The sequence below is a fragment of the Rhinopithecus roxellana genome, chromosome 4, assembly GCF_007565055.1.
Source record: "Rhinopithecus roxellana isolate Shanxi Qingling chromosome 4, ASM756505v1, whole genome shotgun sequence".
NCBI lineage: Eukaryota > Metazoa > Chordata > Mammalia > Primates > Cercopithecidae > Rhinopithecus > Rhinopithecus roxellana.
Genome location: NC_044552.1, coordinates 129,043,502 through 129,064,822, shown reverse-complemented (window position 1 = coordinate 129,064,822; position 21,321 = coordinate 129,043,502). Strand labels below are relative to the sequence as shown.

At 35.1% G+C, this 21,321-nt stretch overlaps 1 protein-coding gene across 2 annotated transcripts in view; it reads right to left on the bottom strand.

Annotated features, from left to right (window-relative positions):
* Window positions 1-431: 431 nt before the first annotated feature.
* Window positions 432-21,321, bottom strand: part of KIAA0408 (KIAA0408 ortholog) — a 32,882-nt gene continuing 11,992 nt past the window's right edge. Inside the window, exons 1-6 of one of the 2 annotated variants that reach the window (XM_010358352.2) lie at window positions 18,083-18,302; window positions 13,069-13,323; window positions 8,681-9,043; window positions 8,513-8,592; window positions 5,085-6,417; window positions 432-2,987 (exon numbers count right to left, since the gene is read on the bottom strand). In XM_010358352.2, the coding sequence (XP_010356654.2) occupies window positions 2,814-2,987; window positions 5,085-6,417; window positions 8,513-8,592; window positions 8,681-9,043; window positions 13,069-13,203 (2,085 nt within the window). In that variant the 5' untranslated portion in view covers window positions 13,204-13,323; window positions 18,083-18,302 and the 3' untranslated portion in view covers window positions 432-2,813. Of the gene's footprint in view, window positions 2,988-5,084; window positions 6,418-8,512; window positions 8,593-8,680; window positions 9,044-13,068; window positions 13,324-18,082; window positions 18,303-21,321 lie in introns of those variants that run through there. The other variant, XM_030929367.1, reaches the window with a different exon arrangement.

Below are 21,321 nucleotides of genomic sequence, written 5' to 3'. Positions count from 1 at the left end.
ACAAATGAAAGTTTTGGGTAATTTTTGATAAAATGAATTACACAAAGCATCATTTATATTTTTATATTTGGCTTTGGGACATAAGGCAATATGGAGAACTTATGTGACACTGACACAAACACAAACACACACTCGCACACACACACATATACACACAGAAACTCAAGTACTCCTCTCTGCCTCATTCTTACTCCTTTCCGAGATCAGCCCATAATATCAGTAATCCTCTGCTGAACTAAAATAATATTTTTGCTCCAAAAGTCTGCTAGGGAAAACATCTATTAATATATCTTTTTAAATCAAATATTTCCAGAAATGCTTAGAAGTTCCTTTAAATCTAGCAATGATAGCATAATAAAGGGTATATTCTAGGGAAGAAAATGCCCACCTAAAGTAGAAAGTTACCAGTTAAAAATCACAAAACATCAAAATATTTTCAAAGGTTATTTCCATTTACCCAATAGGTTTTTCTATTTAAAAATTATAAAATATTTAAAAAGAGAAATCAGAACATTCAAATAATCTTAATTCAGTTTTACAATCAACGAGTTGGACTAGATGCTATTTTTTTGTTTTTCTCAGCTCTAACTATAACTTTAGTCAACATAAAAAGATGTTAAAATGTGTCCCACTGGTTCATTCAACTGTTAGTAGAAAAAAGTGGCTTAAAATTGTGAAGCATGAAAGTATAGTCGTTCTAATTTACAGACAACAAAGGCAAGTCCTAGGAAGAAAAGTGACCATCCAAGGGCATCCATCCATTCAGAGATCAATCATTGTCACTGTTTTCAAATCTGCCTGATCATCAATATTTTGCTTTGTTTTGTTTTATTTTATTAATGGTTCTGGAGTCCCCATCCCTACCCCTGGAAATTTTGCTTTAGTAGTTATGGGGTGAGATCAGAAATTTCATTTTTTAAAAGAGATCCTCAATATCCTAAGGAAACACAGATCATACCAGACTATTTGGGAAACAGTGGTGGAGAGGAACAGATAGGTTGCACAGTCCTTGGGCAGGCTCTCCACTGTCACACAACAGCATTTTCCTAACACATCCGTCATTTTATGACCCAGGGTTCCACTTTCCTGGTGTTTTCTCCCCTCTAGCTGGAAAGCATATTATGAGAGTGATATTACTTGGTGTCTAGTTTACTTTTCTTTGATAGCTTCCTGTGGAAAAGGATCTTCCTGAAGGAAATGAGAATTAAAAGAGTAGATTTATAGACCTTAGTTACCATCCAATCCAAATCACTCTAGACCTTTAATTCCACTTAAGTTCCGAAACTGTCCTTACAGTAAAGTATGAATCTAGACATCACCATGCTATAGTCTTGAACCTTTCCAGGAAGTCTGCAATTTGAAAATTATTTTCTTTACCTCAGGTCATGGGGTACAATGAAGTGAATTTCTCTAAATGGTTTGAATACATCATAAGGAGATGGCTCTTGGAATACGTTTGGCATAAGAATTTCTTAGTAAAAGAAAAGCTTAAATAGAATTAATATCTAATAACAAAACATAATTGGTTTTACATAGTGACAGTAGAGAGCAAAGTTCCTTCTAAAATCTTCCATTTAGAATTCCAAGCTCCTCAACATTCATATTTCTGTCAGTTTTCAATATAGATTTTATGTGTTCGCTGTACGCAAACTGTAGCCAAAATATACACTTCTATTCCTGATGCTACTGTGGATGTCAAGGTTTAGTTTAAGCCTTTTTTTGTAGCAAATTATGAGAAGTATAATTCAGCTCTCAATGAAATATTATTCCTGATCTTCCTTGTTAGTAAAAAAGTAAATTAGTTTGTTATCTATTAATTTTAAGGAAAAGGTTAGAAAAAAGAAGAAAATAATAAATGACTTACCTCTAAGTATGTATGACTCCATGTTAAAGCAGCTAAACTAAAAGCTTACCACAACTTTAAGAAAAACTAAAATTCAACATAATTCAGTTTCTTTTTGCATCCCATTTAGGAAATGTTTGTTACTGAGGCTGACAAAATAAATTCATTATTTAATCATGTCATTTATAATGCAGTCTCATGATACTGTCTCTGAGGATCAAATATTCAGTTAAAGCCATACTAGACTACCAAATAATATATAAAAATTTATGAACATTTTATGCTTGCTTTACAAGGCTGATCTATTAAACTTGTGACATTTTTATTTAAAAAGAATAAACAAGGATATCAATGGTATTATTTTATCCTTATATGGTTTTATGTGTGCCATAATCTACCAATGTTAGATGTGTGCATAATTCTTCTTTTTCAATGTAGCTGGGGGCCAAGGAAGTGGTTAATTAATATTTGTACTGCAAATGCTTTAAGTGGATACCTATTAAAAGGTATACAAAATATAAACAGTACTGTATATTTTCAAAACTTTTAAATAAACACAAATAATATATAGGTATACATGTTATAATTTCAAAGTCAACACTAGCACATAAGTTTTTCCTATCTAAATACATACTAGGATACTTCCTATTTCAACACATGCACCTACAAACACATGGCCATGCACATAACCTTACTTTCTGCCACTTGCAAGAAAGAATATACAATATTGTACATTGTTTCAACTTATATCGTATCAGAAAATTAATGAGGATGGTATTAAAAAATTCTGACCTAAGAAATCAAAATACAGGAAGATAATTATTCCTTAGATTAAAAACACTGAAGACTGATGGAAAGTTAAGATTTAAATTGCTTGTCGGAAGAGAACAGGTCTGCCTGTAAACACTCAGAATGCTCTGTTTGACAAGTGGACTAGAACTTCTGCAATATAGCAGTCCAGGCCAAAGACTTAAGCCATCGATGCTTCGGATCGCAGAGAAATGGTGTAGTTGTGGGTAGATCTTCGCAAGGCAGGGGGTGCAGATGGAGATCTGGATGCCCATCTGGAGGGGAGACGACGATGTGCTGGTCTAGCAGGTCGGGAAAATCCTTTTCCATGTGAGGCGTTCACTGACATGGATTCCTAGGATGCAAGTGAAAACATTCCTCACTCTCTGACGACCAACAATAGGCTTCATATATGATGAGTCTCAACTATAAAATTAGTCTCTTAGTAAATTTACAAGAAAGAAAAAGTATTGAAAACTAAAGAAGGTACTTGTCTAATATTTGTGGTTTTGAATGTTTTAAAGCAATTCAATTTTAATACGGAATATGACATTTGATAATCTTGTCCCTTTCCTCACACTGACAAATTTTAATACAGTTAATCTCTTTGTAGAATTAATGATGAGCTCAGGATTTAAAATTTCAAGTTATGTAACTTGAATATCATGGAAATACAGATGTTTCTTATTGGGCGATGAGGATGTTACAGTGTTATTTAAAAATAAAATGATAATTTATAGAAGAAACCATTCATGTCAAGTTATTGACACTTTTAGAGGTGATAAGCAAAAGGCACACAAACCAAATGATTAATCTGATGCTTTTTTTCACTGGCACTACCAAAACCTTAAAATTATCATTAAAATACTTTTAAATACGTCTTCATTCTAATTACTAATACAAAATTGCTATCTCTTGGGCATGTTCTGATGAGAGAAAACCTTTTCCTTCACTTTTCTTCTTTTTCTTTTATTTCCTTCCTTCTTTCCTTTTATTTTAATGGAAAAAAAAAAAGCCTTCCTTGGTCCTTAAAATTAAAACAAAAGTACAAAGCTTCCATGACACACTTTATACACTTGGTTCTTATTGACCCTTCTTAGATCCCACAAAGCCTGTGCTCTTTCATATGAGCTAGGCAGTGAGGATGGCCTCCTATTTCTACTATTTTAGACATTGTCTGACAGTAACCAGCAGTTTCTTTTTCTTTTTGGAGACCTATTTTTTAGATTTGTTCCCACAGGGGGAAGAACAAAAAACGAAAACAAAAGCTGCTCCTACGGATCTATAGTAGAGGACCGCCCTGCCAAACTCCCAAAGAATGCAAAAAGGGAAATCATTTAGTATTATTTCTTGTTAGTTAACGAGAATTTTGTTTGGTTGTCGTACAGCTATATCTATTTCCCATCTTTAGCTACAGGACCTTGCAGGCATTGATGGGCTCAACTAAAAAGCAGGGAAATATAAAAGCAGGATACTTTTTGCACCTTATAAAGACAGACAAGATTTCTCATAAGATGGATGATAACTGATATTTTTGCAGAGTTTAAAATCCACATAGTAATTTTTTACACCAGAAGGAAGCAACTTGCATAATAGTTTAAAACCATGCTGCATACCCACTGCATTCTATGAAACTAGGAGTTTTGAAGTATTGGTTAATAATAACAATATATCATCTCGTAACTTTTTGTTAGGTTCTTAAACATTATATGAGTAAAACAGAGTGTTGTATAACTCTTCTTTGTAAATACCAATTTCTTTGACTTCTTTTTCTCCTATAACTAATGAAGATTAAACTCTTTCATAAATAGACAAAAAAGATAACAGTTTACTTAAAATGTCCATTTGAGTGGGGTTTTTTGGTCAATGTCTATGCTAAGAATACATAGAAATAAGAATAACCTTATTTATATATACTATCTTTTAGTTTCACAGATAAGAGGACTCTATTAGGTCCTGTTAAATGATGTGTATTTCCCATATTCATATTAATGTGACTAATCCTATGAGAAAGAACATGAGTCAAATGCTGAGAATGACTGAACCAATCATAGTTAATAACTGAAAAGTGAAAACGATTTTTAAAATATTGTCCATACACTTAAAAAGAACCTTTAAAAGAATGAAATTCTACAAATCAAGAAATGTCCATTCTGAATATTTTTTCAAGAAAAAACAAACATTTGATCTTCTTCAGTTTCCTAAATCCACTTACTGTATTTATGTTATCTCATTTCAGAATTTTTCAAAAGTTACAATGTACTATTCTCAGTCTTAAAAACTACACCTTCAAGGTTCATGTTGAGTTATATTTATTTACAAACAGGGTCAAGAGGCTAAGAAGAGTCCAAAACTTGTGCCCCCATTCTGTTTATATGAATGGGACATATAAACAGAATTCAGAGCCATTGCTAATATGGATGCTACCAAATTATGTTATTTGCTTTCTCACCTCTGTTATCTTTTTCCGATCTATTCCTTGCTTCACTTCCTGTTCCCCCCACACAGCTGTCTTTTGCTGAAACTCTTGTTCCATTTGGAGCATTTCTAATTGCTGACTTAATGTGACACCACCACTGCCATCAGAATTACATTTGGTCCAGTTATCCCGGAAGCACTTAGAATTTTGCAGTGCAGACTCTGTTGCTGTCTCATAGGTTTTCAGCAGCTTTTCCACAACACCATAATTTGACCTGGGATCAGCTGACCTTGGACGGCCAGACAAATTACTCGGTCTCCAGTCATGCTCGTGGAGCATATTCCGATAACTGCGAGGACTTAGGTGTCCCTGCATTTGTCTTACTAGGCCTGTTGTGGATTTCTTGGTGGGATTATCAGGCACATTTTCCATGGGCACAGGCATGCGGGCATTGGTTTTCCAAATACCAGTCAGATCATTACTTTGTGATATGCTACCTGTGTGAGTAGATGAAGTATCACAGGGCTTGAGATCCTCCGATGATTCTGAGCAGCTTTGATTTTGCTGTATTGCCTGACAATTTCTATCTGTTCTAAATACAGTTCTGTTAAATTCATCAGTCTTTGCTGCCAGCTTCTCATTCCTTGTAGTCCTTTCAAAGCCACAGCTGAAGTTTCTAAGTGGGCTACTGCTGTCTGCCACTGAGGAGTTACAGTCATTACTTACACGAAGATCGGGATGAGATTTAGCAGGGTGATCTGGGATCACCATTTCATATTTTGGATTACTGGGGGTAGAGCAGGTTTTCTGAAACCATGAAGTAGAGGGGCTCCTTTTTGCACCTATCCCAATGTCATATGACCACATGCTAAGTCCAACATCCTCATTACTTGGAGGCTTGCTATCTATTTTGACTTCTGGTACCAAAGAGGAAAAGATGATACCATCTTTCAAAGTTTTCCCTTCGTTTGGATACAAAATAGACATCTCATGTTGTCTCAAAGGGAAGTGAGGGTTGTAATTTCTTTCACTTTGACCCTCATGGGGCACCCAGCTGTTGTGGTCTAACCTTTCCTTCCATCTTTCATAGGCTTGTTCAGAACCCGAGCTGGGAATATTTCGAGAAGTGCTTCTTGGAGGAGGAATTGGTGGAGTTTCATTTCTTTTCAAATCGATTGTATCAATTCCACATTTTTTCGCAGAATTGCTCCCGAGCATATTGGTACAGCTCAGATTCTTCCTATTTTTCTGTTTTTCTTTTTCTAAACTATTTGGAAGAATACACGGGTCATTGTTGATCGTGGGGTCCCCATGAGGTATATCAGTTACATTTGGCATTTCCTGGAGAAAAGAATCTGACTTCATCCTAAACAACAATAAAACATGGTGTATTAGTTATAACTTTATTTAGAATATGCTCTCGAAAGCAACCATGGCTAAAGCAATGAGTTTCTGCTATAAGAAAAGGATTCACAACTCCCTCATACATCATTTTTATATAAATCTCCCAGTTAAAAACTTCAAGTCCTTTTATGGTAGAATGAAGTCTACCTTTCAGTGTTATATTCAATGCTCTACATACTCTGACTCAAACTCTTTCCAAACTCCTCTTTCATTTTCACTATTACCTGAGACTTCATCTACCCTCAGATTAAACTATGTAGTCTCCTGGGTTTCTGCTACTGGCATTTCCCTTTCTGTAGCTTTTATCTTGCCATTCCCTTACCTCCTCTCTGCCTGCTGAATTCTTATTCATTATGTAATGAGCTCAAGTTCTTCTCCTTGAATGTGAAATAACATTTTAAGTAGTCAGATAGAAATCTGAATAAAAGTACAATGAGACATGAGTAATTCCAAATGGAAAGTGTCATTTAGGCTTGAAAAAAAAGTAAAATTTTTTTGGATGACTTGAGTAAAAAGCATATAGGATTAAAGTAAAAGGCAAAAGGAGTAAATACTATGGCTATTCGAAGGAAAATGAGTACTTTGATATGGATGAATTATAAAGCAGAGAGGGGAGGATAATGAAAAATGAGAGAGAAACATTAGGTCATGTCAAATTGTAATGTCTCTGAATTACAAATATCTTGAACCTTGTTCTGAAGTTCATGGGGTGAAAATAAGAACTTTATATTAGGTGTGATTTGTAAAAGAAAATTGTTAAGTCTTTTCTGGGTTATATTAAATAAGCTAAATATCACAATTCAAACTTAATCACATTGATAAATATAAATCATATTTATACCTCTTCAAATTATAAAAGATTATGGTATAGCCTACAATAAAATGTGGATAAATACCTATTAACAGAGAATAGAAACAAAACTAAATGGGCAAATAGAGGACAAAGTTATGTTTAAAACAAGACTGGCTAAAAAAATCTACTGCAAGTCAGCACAAAAATTCTTTCTGAGCTTCCTAACAACTAATGAAAAATAAGGGAATGCATTTGTGTAGCTTTCTAAATGAAGCATACTGCCCCATGAGGAGAGATAAATGTTGATCCTAGAATAATCCATCTTTACTTAACTTGTAGAGAATTCCAATGTATTTGTTAATTTGGCTAAAACTTACTGTTATAAGTATATATTGTTTCCAAATGGAAACAGCATTTTTTGTGGCATGTGTACATGTGTACATATTTATAATATGTTGTTCTGAAAAGTATGTAGGCCTCCATTATATAAATACTAATTGAAGTAAAATAAAGTGCTCTTAAGCATTAAATATTTTAGTAGAATATGATTATATAAGCAAAATGCCACACTTTTAAATCTGACGTCGTTCAATGATACATTTAACTGAATAAGCCCAGTTGCACACTCTCATTGCTCAAATGCTCAGAATGAGTAAGAACTACTTTAGAGGTTACTTAACTGATTTTTTATAGAGGGTCTTCCCTAATTAAACAGCAAAAAGAGTAAAGTATTACTAATAGATTACAAAGGGAATTGGAAGATTTGCTTTAAGAATTAGTGAACAGAGAAATATACAATTACAGTTTCTGGCCTGGTGTAGTGGCTCATGCCTATAATCCCAGCACTTTGGGAGGCTGAGGCAGGGGGATTATTTGCGGTCAGGAGTTTGAGACCATGCTGGCCAACATGGTGAAATCCCATCTCTATTAAAAATACAAAAAAAATTGGTTGGCATGGTAGTGTGTGCCTGTAGTCCCAGCTACGTGGGAGGCTGAGGTAGGGGAATCGCTTGAACCTGGGAGGCAGAGGCTGCAGTGAGCTGCGACCACACCACCGCTCTCCAGCCTGGGAGACAGAGCGAGATTCCATCTCAAAAATAAGCAAAAAAAAAAAGAAATTAAAGTTTCTATCTCCCACCCTAGATAATACATTTTGATAACTCATTAATTCTTACATGTAAGGAGGAGGCAGTTTGGATTCATTAACTAAAAACAATATTCTTTTTTATTTACCCATCTAAAATAATAACATGTACCAGCCTACCTTCTATGGTTAGACCGCTTTCGAATTTCCTCTTGAAAGCTGCATAATTCTTCACTAACCTTCGCAAGTTCTTCAAGAGCCTTTACACATATAAGCAACAGCCTGTTAGCACTTTGAAATGTAAATATTTCTTTAGAAACAGTTCTAGGCCAATCACATCTTACTTACTGTATTGAGGGCGCCAGAACAGCTCTTACTCTCTTCCTCAGAAGTCCTCAGGACAGGCCAGGCCTCACATTCCTTTTGGTTGTCTGTAGCCAAAGCATCCAAAAACGCTACTTTTGATTTTTTTGTTGCTTTTTGTTCCTTACACATTTGATTTCCCCCACTGACTAAGCTCTGCTCTGTTTTATTTTCTTTTCTCAGACCATCTTCGTGATTTGTCCTTATAAATTCACATTGTCCTAAATCGGGGTAATTTGGGGAAGATTCTATCATTTTGTCTGGAATGGTCTTCTCTTGGTAAAGATCAATGATTTTAGCACGTTCATTCATATTGATTTTCCTCCGAAGCTTTACTTCCTGGCAAAGCTGTAAGAAAAAGAAAACAAAATTAAAACTTCTTTTCCCTTAATTCACTTTGTTAATATTCTTGATACTAAGCAAACCACTTTGAGTTCTCTTTGCCATATTAAAATATACTTCCTAGGTATTAATGCTTCGGCCTCTAAATAGTGCCTCTAAAATATGGATTAGCTGGAACAAGTTTGATGAAACATAAAGGCTACTTTTAGTAGGGCAACACATGGATGCTAATTCTTTCTGACTAGCAATCATTCATTCAAAAAATGAAATCTGTATTTGTATATAAATACAGAAACACTGTCACAAAATTAGAATGATCTGAATCAATTACTGGCTATACTATATAATTGCTTTCAGAGAGAAGCAACAATTTAACATTCAAGTCCTAGTTTCCAAATGTCTGGTCCCACTTGTACACTAACATTTAATTGCCTAAATGCTTGACAATCTCATATAGTAAGTCAACTTATTCTGTTCCTTAAATAGTCACTTGTCAGTCAAAAGATGTTTCCTTTGGTTGGTCAATTACATTGGTGAGGGCTAGATATTACTGAGATTTTTAAAAAAATGTCAAGGTGATACACATTTTTAAAAAGTTTCTCATCCAGATTAAAACAAATATGACAATACGCTACGTGATATAATAGTACTGCAAAGGCTTTGATCATATATTAGTCTGTATTAAAATAGAACCCAGATTACTTCTTTATGAGATCTTAGTTAAACCTGCACACATTCATTCAGTTCACTTCTGAACAGAGGAAAGAAATGGCTTTCTCTTTAGGCTTGAGTCATGTAAAAGCTTGTCAAACTTCAAAAGAGACTGTCAAATGACTATCAAAGCAAATGACTCTATATTTAACAGCCGCAATCAATATCTACACTACATGTATTATTCAAGTAATATAACAGATTTATTGCTACTTAATACATACCAGTAACTCAGCTGAGAAAAGCACTAGAGTTGATGCCTGAAATATATACAGTGCCTTTATTTTTCTTATGCTTATAAATTTATTAGTACTTATTGTATGAAGTCAGGATAGCATCAAACTGCAGCCATGAATCGATTGTTTGGTCCCTGCCAAATTATTTGTACTGAACTTCTGTGGGCATTATGGTTTGAGCTGACCTTGAGGGTTATAAGAAGCCACCCTAAAAATTACTTTTTTTTTTTTTTTGAGACAGAGTCTCGCTCTGTTGCCCAGGCTGGACTGCAGTGGCCAGATCTCAGCTCACTGCAAGCTCCGCCTCCCGGGTTTACGCCATTCTCCTGCCTCAGCCTCCCGAGTAGCTGGGACTACAGGGGCCCGCCACCTCGCCCGGCTAGTTTTTTGTATTTTTTAGTAGAGACGGGGTTTCACTGTGTTAGCCAGGATGGTCTCGATCTCCTGACCTCGTGATCCGCCTGTCTCGGCCTCCCAAAGTGCTGGGATTACAGGCTTGAGCCACTGCACCCGGCCTAAAAAGTGACATGTTAAATTTAAGGATGTTGTTGGTGAAACTGTCCTGGTTTTGAGAAGTCATGAGTGAAAACAAAATTGCTTTAGTTGCAAAACCAGGGGAAAATGTGCTCTTCCTGGGAAATAAGTTTGCCTTATCATTTGAATTTGAAAGTATATGCACCTGATAATTTTTGTTAGTTACTAGAAAGATTCACTGGTACATTTCATATACGATCCTTCCTCCTGTCTTCAGCTCATCTTTCTATTTTTGTTTTTGCATATTTTATGTTATACCTAATTTTATGCCATCTTAAATTTTCTTGGGGACTTACGTGAGGTATGAATAACAAATAACAATGTTATTGATGGAAAACTATTTTGTACAAAAGTAATCTAAGTTACTTGGTACTCAGCCCTTGTCAATGGTTATCTATTTATTCTACCAACGGATACAGGCAGGAGACTACAGTGTGGGAAAAAAAAAAAAATCCCAGATGTCTATAAGTTCTATCCAGAATTTCTATCTAGATTATTTCAAATTTCACATGATCTAAGTATGAACATCTTGGTTTTGCCATAGCAAATACAATGACTGTGGATAGCAGCTGAACAGTGAACTATGAGCATTTTAATAGCCAATACTATATTCTCTCATTAGATATTATCACTTAAAATCACTGAAGATATATGTGCATACCTGGGAATCTACAAATCTCTAGTACATGACTTAATAATTTACATCTGATCTAACATATAGAACTTTGTGATAAATGCTAAACAAATACAGTCTTTTATGCTTCCGGCATGAGATTATTTTTCCGAGTGTTGATTTCTTAATTTTAGTTTAAAAAATTATCTTGATTCTCTGTGCCATGTGAAGAAACTTTCCCCTTGTTTTCCTTGATCTTTCCACCTCAGCTTTGAAGCCTGTAAGAAGGTACCTTTTATACATGTTTGGCATATATATTAGTATGTAAGGGTAGCACAGTGCTGGTATTCAAGTCTTTATTGAAAAGCATCATCAGTAGGCATTAGGGGTAAGCACATTATCTAAACAAATTCCCAGCTATGGAGCTGTATAGCACAGGCAGCAAAACATAAACAGCAGTACAGCTACTCTCCAAGATTAAAAAAAAAAAAAAAATGACAGCCCTTCTGTCTCCCTGATACAGAAAGAGATGTTATCTCTATGAGGTATAATTTGATGTTTAAAACATATTTCATGCCTGCTAATTGATAAGGCTAATATTTAGCTTAGATGAACTCTATAGAATTGTCAGAATAATTATTGGACAGTAATAAATGTAATCAATCAGCAGCTTCTTTTAACTACATGGCTTTAAAAATTGGCTAGACTAATCCTGCATCCCTTAGTTATTTCGCTTGGATGCTAGAATTGTCTGAGACTGTTACCAACTGAACTTCCCAAACATTTGGGAGGCAATGACCTAGGACTACAGGTCAGTTTCTGATTGAACTCGAGTTTTGAATTCTGATTTGACCAGGGAATCTCTTTGTTGATCCAATCTGAGTATGGGTAGAGGGGTTAAAGGAGCAAGTAGAACACATTTTCCAAACTATAGAGGGACAAGAAGTATATATTCTCCTATAATCCCTAATCATACACTACATGCCTGCCTTCTCAGCTCTATTTTAGAGGAAGGACTTAATAGTTACTTTTCTTCAGCTTTCTTCCTACTATGCCAATTCATATTTTATTCACAGTCAATTACACGGCTGTTAATAAGAAACATGACAGAACTATAAACACATAAAGCACTTACTTTGCCTGCAAAAAAGGTCAAGAAGTCTTAAAGTAACAACTTTGGTAACGTGCATAAAACCATATAAAGTCAATACTATGTATGCTACCAAAAGAAAGCAAGATAAGCATAAATTATTTCCAGTTGGTGCAAAAGCTTGAATATACATCAATCCAAATGCTTGAAGGAAATATTTCAGGGTCAACGGACTGAGGGAGGGTTAACGGAAACAAAATGATTGTGTCAGAGTCATGATATGTTATTTTTCATAACCCCTTTTCCAATAAATATGCCACTAAATGTGCACACCTTAATAGAATAAATCTCATGTCTACTGCCATTTTCTGTTTGATATATGATACTCCTTTTGATTATACTGAGATATCTAACATGTAATTTCCTTTAATAGACATTACTCATAAATCTTCTTAGGAAAGATCTATGTTCTAATGCCCAATTATAATTTTGCTAATCTATGTCCCACCAAGTATATCTTTCTTGCATTTTAGTCCTGGCGCTGGTATTTGAAAAATCATACAAAATACATACCTCACTTTCAATAAAAAAGCTCTCTAGTCAGAAAATAATAAGTTGAAACATTTTAGAGTGACATTTCAAATGCTTAATTTTCATGCAATGATATAAAATAATCCTTACAATGCCACTGGATAAGATTATGCTATTTTTGTTCTAGTAAATATCACTGAGAAATGCACCTCTTAGGTGGAATAAGGAAAACAAGAGTTTCCAATACAAAACAGTCAACAGAATTTTCAACCTGCACTTCAACATTACAGTACATCCACAACAAATTAAAGTGTACCTCTTCTATTTTCTTCTGCATAATCTTCCATTGACTTTCCCATTCCTTTCTTTCATTGTCAAACTGGTCCAGTAATTCCATCTTTTCCTTATGCCAGTTAGTCTCTGTGTTCTCCCACTGCTTATGTAGGTCCATGGCAACAGTGTAAGTGTCGGTGAAGAAGTGTTTCTGCTCTTTTCTGCCTCCTCTTAACCGTTTCTTGGAAGCTTGAAGTTGTTTTATTTGAAGCAGTCTCACTTGCCTTTAAAATAAAGCCTAATATAAACATAACAAGAGAGAGTTCCAAATCCATGTGCTTTCTGGAAATATATTTATCATTTTGTCGAGCCATTCATATAAACAAACTATAGGAAAATTGGACTCGAAAGAAAAGAGATGACAACAGTCTACTTAAGAAGAAGAAACTAACACAGTCAATAAAGTAAAAAGTATCGTCCAAAGTTTTTTCCCTTTCTGAGACCAGACAGCAAAATTATAGTGGACAAGATGATTAAGTGCACATGTGAGATATAATCATCCCTTTAACCACTTACTCTAAAAGTAGATTTTTTCTTGAATATCTAAGAGTAGAAGTATACAATTCAAATGTATGGTCACGTCTACAGACTGTGACAGATTCTGCTGCAATAAAATTATTCTTTCTGTTCTGATGCAACCATACTCTTATGACTTAAATTCCTGAAACAGAGCTGGGTTGCATTCTTAATTCTATATTCAGAGATCAAGCCTATGCCAAATGTCATTACTGTGTTACTTATTAAGACCCCAAAGTTGGTAGTCAACTTGGGACTGATGTATCATCCAGAAACTAATCTAAATTATAAAAAAATATTCATTATGTCACTTCATCAAGGAAAATCTAGAAGCATCAAAACTATCCTGTGAAATATATGTTAAAATTTATCCATGCTCTCTTTTCCTTTGAATAGACTATATACTATAAACTGCTTAGGATATCGAATACAGAGAATTGAATAAAACATTTTGCTCGGTTTTCAGGGAATCCTCTAATACATTAAGTAGTTACTGAAATAATTAATTTTCTAGCCTTCAGGGATGTGCATTTAAGGTTTGAAGTCACAATTTAAAATATCAGCTATGTAACTCTGGTATAAGTCTAAAATTTCTGAGATTTAGTTTTCTGCATTAAAATGGGGATAGTCATAGAACTGTTAAAAAGATTAAATGGCATACTGAATGCAGAGTAGTTTGAGAAATTTAAGAAAGTTTTCTATTTTTGCTTTACAAAATTTCATTTTGACTTCAAATACTTTTGTATTAAATAAGTCATGTGCCTTTTTAGGAGGTAGAAAAACATGTTTAAAAGGTTCGAATCTCTGTTTAAGATAATTGTGCCTATAAGATGTCCTAACTCTTCAGTCACTAAGCCATTATCAAAATGCTATAACTTACTGGTGGCAGCTAATGCTAATTATGGACAAAGATCCCAACAATCAATAGCTTTGTAGGTGCTGGCATTGCCAAATTAAGCCCACATACCCAAGCAGCAAGCGCCAATTTTGTATTCACAGAAGATAATTGCATATTTCATAGCCTAAAAATAAGATAAATATCGAAGACTAATTTTATTTTTGTCAGACTGTTGTGAACATACATATCTGAGTGGTAAACAGTTTTGAACATATATTTTTTGAGTCACAATCAATGAATTAGAATAGAATAAGAATGAAAAATGTTAGCTATACATGCAGGGTTCTGCCTTCAAAACACCCTAATAATTTAGGGATCTATATTGTTACTCTACTCTCAAACTATTTACTAAAGATACTTTGATAATTTTTTCCTATGTCTTTGGCAATAGTACTATTATGATTAATTCAGTCAAGAAATATACATAATTTTAGATCTGGCTATTAAAAGTGCTATCATGTCTCGCTTGTCTTGAAACTAGCAGACTGCTTTAAAACTGTATGTAATTAACTGTGTGCCGAAACTACCTTGCTGACTAGAAAGTATTTACCACTGTAATTTCTTAGGAAGAATGGTGTGGTCTGAGATAATAAGAGATAACTGCAGATTTAACCAAAGAAGCTAAAAAAGGATGCAGACTAATTTCAAGCTACCTGGAAAAGAGGAGCTATGAGAAATCCATGTTTTATCCCAACTGTCTTTAAACACTGGAAATGTTCCGAAATCACCATAAAGTCTTTTCTACAATTGTGTAGCAAATGGCTCCAATTTTTCCTTCTATTCCTAACTCTTTTCTAATCGTTTCCATACTACTGTTGAAAGATGCCAGGCCTTTCTCTTTTTAACCTACCAGAAGATCATTCAGGAATACCCTAAATCAGTCTTGCTCTTGATAACAAGACTATATCTAAACCCAGGTAACAGTCCTGAAGCAGAATGAATCCTGGACCTGTATCTGCAAAGAGCCAAACTCATCGCTTAATATGGAGAAGGGCCAATGTATGGAGCTTTTCCTTTCCAGGCCCAGAGCAGTTGCTAGTGCCAAAATATGTAATAGTTATGGATCAGAAACAAGCCTTTACAAGAACATTCCTATAGAGCAATATCTGTGCCAATTTTTTGTGGAAGGATTTGGCCTCCTTAGCATCTCAGTCTTGTTGTAAATATAATGTTAGATGTTAACGTAGCCAAACATATACCTCTAAATATAAAGGGGGAGGGGCATAAAATTGTTTTGGAGATTAAGTGAGCAAAAGGGAAAAATGCTTAAAAGAAGTGCCTAAACCCTGCTCTAGATCATAGCAAATGCCTGATAAATACTTGCTTCTTGTTTTCTTCCTTCTGTCCCTTGTTCCCTCCCTTCCTCTTCTTGTCTTTCCTCCCTCCTTCCCTTTCTCCTCTCTTTTCTTCATCTATCCCTCTCCCTGTTGTTCTCTGGGAAAAAACCTGATTATTTTGATCTTTATTTAAAAACGAGATAGAAGCAAGTGTAATTGTGTGAACTCTCATATTCTCCATGATCTTCTTTTGCATTTTTTCAAGTATTTTAAAGATACATGTCAAGTATTTAAAGAAAAAGTTTTATTGTTAGTAAAAATGTGAACAAATCTTATGTAAAACTGCTTTTGTTATAAATCTGACTTAAATATTACAAAAAAAATCATACTGAAGGGGCAACTTTGTAGAGACAGAATGTTTTGTAATGAGAAGTTATGGGTAAAGTGGTTCAGCAGATTCAAAAACTCAATTTAAGTGCTCTCTACTGGGGGAAAAATAAAAGTTCTTTTAGTTCCTAGTTGTCATTCATTTTCTCCCACAGATACTGGCATCTATGTGGGAGAGAAGGAAGGATTTCTGCTGTCTGTGTCCCCTACCCCATATCTCTTTGGCTCTCCAGTTTATGTTGTTCCTTCTAGAATTCCATTTCAGAATAAAAATTTATTAGAGCAAATGTAAGAGGACAGAGTGAGCTGCAGTACTTAGTCACACACCCCAACTCTAAACCAGCATTGCATAATCCCTTTTAACTTACTTCCCCTTTCCAGGGCTGAAAGCCAGAATTATAAAGAGTTGTGAGTGGGTTGCATAAGTATGGTGATGGGAGGCAAATAGTTTTGCTAGCCTTCCGGCCCTACCAGTAAGCAAAGTTTAAGAGTAACACACAAGTCTCACAAGAAATTTTCATTCCCCAAATTAGCCTCCATCTGGTCATGGCAGCAATTCTTTCTCTGAGGGGTGCTCCATTCTTAGGAGACCTTGGTCACTACCCTTTCAACCTCCATCTTGCCCATTGAAAACTGGATTGCAGTCAAACAAACTCAACGGCGTTCCTTAGGGGCAGCTGCTCCATTTCTACTTCTCTCTTTTTAGATTATTGTTTAGAGTACTTGTTTCTTGCTCTCCTTATTTCCTTTTGCTAAACATATCACTTTTCATATAATTAAGGATTTTTCATTTATAAGAGGTTACATATTACAATAGAAATGCCACACACAGTAGGTACTGCTAATCTCACAATTCCTAGAAGACTCATTTGGCCTGAAGATGCTTTGCTTCTGATTAACTTTGATGGATTAGGAATTCCCATGCTTATAACCTATCAGAGTAATGTACCATTTACCTCCTAAATTCTCTATCCCTTTCTCCAGGCTATTATAATCACTTGAATTATTTCAATGAATTAATAAATCTCATTCCTTTCTATTGTTCACTTGCAATTGAATCTTTCCAAAGACCGCCGTGATTTGACTTTGTTACAGGGTAAAAGGGAAATTTTTTTCATTGCTGTTTATTGCTGTTTTAGCACATTCCTCATGCTTCAACAAGGTCAAAGAGACACTACCACAATTCTGAATGAATCAACTTTACAGTCTCATTTAATAATCTTCTTTCTTGTTTTCTTTACAGTTATTTACTCAAATTAGAAAACATCCAAGCTGTATGCACACTGATTTTACTTAACTCATAAAATGCAAACTTTAAAGCAAACATTTGGTTTGAGTAAACAATGTCTAAAACTAACCATCGTGAACAAAAAGTTTCCCTCCTAACTGTAGATTATTCAATTATGAATGGCATAGACTTCAGCTCAAATTATAGAAACACTAACTCTACAGAGAGACCACCACCACCTTAGATAAAACTAAAATTTATTTTTCACCACAATTTACCAACAATCTCAAGGATTGTGAACTTTTATTTGCAAATGTTAAAAGTCTTTATATGAATAAAAAAATCACATTTGAATAAATATACTTAGTGAAAATCAATGATGGGCAAAGTGCTTTTCAAACAACTGAGAAGCAGTGTTGGAAAAACAGTCTCAAAGAACGGATGGTACTGTCAGTCCAGAGTTGGGAAATCTACCCTGAGCAGCTGAACAGCCTTTTTCCTAGGAGTCAGTACAATCTGTTATGCACCCCGCCCACTGTTTTTAAGCCCAGACACAGACAACAGCAGAGACAGATGTTGAAATTACACTCCACTTAAACAGTATCCATAGTTCAAAACATCTCACCAGCAGCCCCTCTGTAGCCTGCCATAATTAGTCACTTGCTTGTAAACTTGCTGGAAAGAAACATACCTTTCACACTGGGGAGAAATCCTATGGATGCTCGACCACTGGTCAGTCTAGCAATGGAAGGAAGTGGATGGCTAGCTGTCTTAAAGAGAAAAGTCTCAACTCGGTGAATCTCAATTCTTTACAAGAAAAGGGGATGCAAAATAAGTCCAACTATTCCACAGAGCAGTACTGGCAAGTCCCTTTGAAACCTTCACCACTTTTACAAGTCAAAAAGCTGCTCAGCTTAGTGTCACAGCAGCAGCTGAGACTACAGTGACGTCAGTTACTTGGAGGCGGCCTTCAAGCCACCTCTTCCAACCAGAGCTCTGTAACTTTAGAGCAGCTCCTGCTCTGGGTAAACAACTCCAGGTCCAGGACATTTTTAGCTTTTATAATGGAGCCCAGTATTTTCAAACTTGCCAAAAGAGCTGGTTGTTAACATCATACGATGACAATGGCCAATTTTAGATTTATTTTATTAGGAAAGTAAACTCATTTTTTTTATAGGCAAGAATTATCTCGCTCCTTCCATACTTCTTTCTCCTTCTCAGCTGGTGGTAGGATGTACTCTGCTGTGCCTTTAGAAGTTTGCATCTGGATGTGGCAGAACAACATGTATAGCATAATTATAAATACTACATACTCTCAAAAGATCTGTGAAAGTTATCAAACTTCTATCTTCAAATAAAATAGAAATGGGACATAAAGTCCAACCTCTTAGCTCTCTGTGATTCTGACAGTGTGTTGCTTTTATCTACAATAGTAGCGATGTCTTTACATTAGAGAAAATTAGAGCCCATGGGAAAGGATGAGATTTCTTACTGTGGGAGAACAACACACACACACACACACACACATACACACACCCCAAATATGAGACACTTATGGGCTTATTTTCCACTGAAGTGTGCTGCAGACATAGGAAAAGAAAGCAGCCTAAACATATGGAAAAGTTCTCTAAATCATGATCAAATCAGCCTGTTCTGAAATGCTAGGAGATCTTGCCTCCCCAGCGACATTTCCAGGTTTATTGTGGCTTTGTACACACACCCATCTGATGACATTTGGTTTAATTTAGTCAAAAAAGTCTCTAGAGCAATTTTGTGCCTAACTTAGCAAATATACAAGTTTAAACAATAAGGTCTTCAGGTCTGAAGAGCGTCCCTGGTGTGGTCTTTAAAGTAATACATATTTACTGATATTATTTTCACCTGCTTCCAGATAAACATTTCATGAGGAGCTAAAGTTTAATAATAGTAACCTGTTCATAGTAGGACTTTAATACATGTAGGACAATCAAATGAAACCCTACTCTGTGTCTGGAAAGCCTGACATCATAATCTCAATAGCAAAAACAACAACAACAACAGTGATAGTTACAGTAATAATAGTAATTATTCACTGAGGGGCAACTCTCTACAAGGTTCTGTGCTAAGTACTTTGAATAGACCTTTATCTGAATTCACTCTCATAGCAATTCTGTCTGTAGATACTGATAATCTGATCTTACTGATAAAACCCAAGGCTCATAGTGGTAAAGCATCCTGCAAAAGTTCATAGAAATGCACCCATGTGGAGGAAAACGGTTTGAAACTGTTTTTTTTTTTTTTTTTTAATTGCAAACCATGGAATTTTGTCATAGAAATCTAGGTTTCAGTTCTACTGCCACCACTTATCTGTGTGATCTTGTAGACCCTGATTCTTCCTTAAAGAGATAATTATATTTACTTTAAGAGGCCATAAGAATATGAAGGAATATATATAGCGCCAAGCACACAATAAAGGGTAGTTCATGTCTACCTCCATACTTATGAGGCTAGGAAGAAGATTCTTTGAGAGAGGGAGAGGCAGGAGGGAGTTGCACAAAAACATCAATACAGAATTATCTTAACATTGTTTCTGGTCGGGCGCGGTTGCTCCCGCCTGTAATCCTAGCACTTCTGGAGGCAGAGGCACGTGGATCACTCAAGGTCAGAAGTTCGAGACAAGCCTGGACAACATGGTGAAACCCTGTGTCTACTAAAACTAAAAAAAGTTAGCCAGGCATGGTGGCGCAGGCCTGTAATCCTAGCTACTAGTGAGGCTGAGGCAGAATTGCTCGAATCCGGGAGGTGGAGGTTGTAGTGAGCAGAGATGGCCTCACTGCACTCCAGCCTGGTTGACAGAGCAAGACTCTGTCTCAGAAAAACAAAACAAAAAACATTGTTTCCTTTACCTTTTCTTTTACTCCAAACGTCTTAACTTCTATGTATCACTTGTAAATCAAATTAAGACCATTTTCTAAATCCTATTGAAAATCCAGATAGTATGTATCTAAGTTACAAGAGATGTTACGTTGGACTATACTTCCTAAGTGTCACTCAGTAGTACCCATTTCAATCTCTTTCTTCATGGATGTCCCAGTGTGATTGTCCCAGGGCAATCACAAATAATTGCCCTATGTTTTAGAAAGAATTACATCATTCATACCTGATGACATACTAATCTTATTTCAACGTATAACAGATTCAAGTGCTTCATCTGCTTCTTGTCACAGTAAAGCTCATCTTAAATTGTACACAGAATCAAATACTAGTGAAAGTCTTTGACAAAAAGTTTACTCCAAGTTTACCACTTTTTCTAGTATTTACCAACCTTTTCTGTTGAATTATATATATATATATGTAAAATTTATATTATATGTTATTTATGTATAATACATAATTTCCATGCCATATTTCATACCCCAAAGACAGAAAGTAAGTCAATTAGCTGATACAGTGCAAAGTCAAGAAATGTTCAGCACAGCTTTTGAGATTTTCCCTTGAAAACTTTTTGTTTTTTAGGAAAACTTTTAAAAGAAAAGTTCCCACAATTATGTACATAAAATGAACAGATTTAAAAGTCTGACGCTGGCATACTCAGCCCTAACAGTTATATTCAGACATCTCAAACTGCCTGAGGTTTTCAAGCAGGTGTCAGAATGACTGAAAACCTTATGGAAAAAAAATGCAATTTGTTTTGTAATGCAGTTTATCTCTAAACCATTTGAACATTTAAATCTTCAAATATGAAATTCACAAATGATTGTCCTGTGTTTTAGAATTACATCATTCATACCTGATGACATACTAATCTTATTTCAACATATAACAGATATATAAAGAAATGTACATAATACCACTTAATGGAAAATAAATGTAGAAACACCGCCGGCTGTCAAGAAACAAAAAAGAAAATTCTAAAAACAATTGGAAAAGATCTATATTAATAATAATATT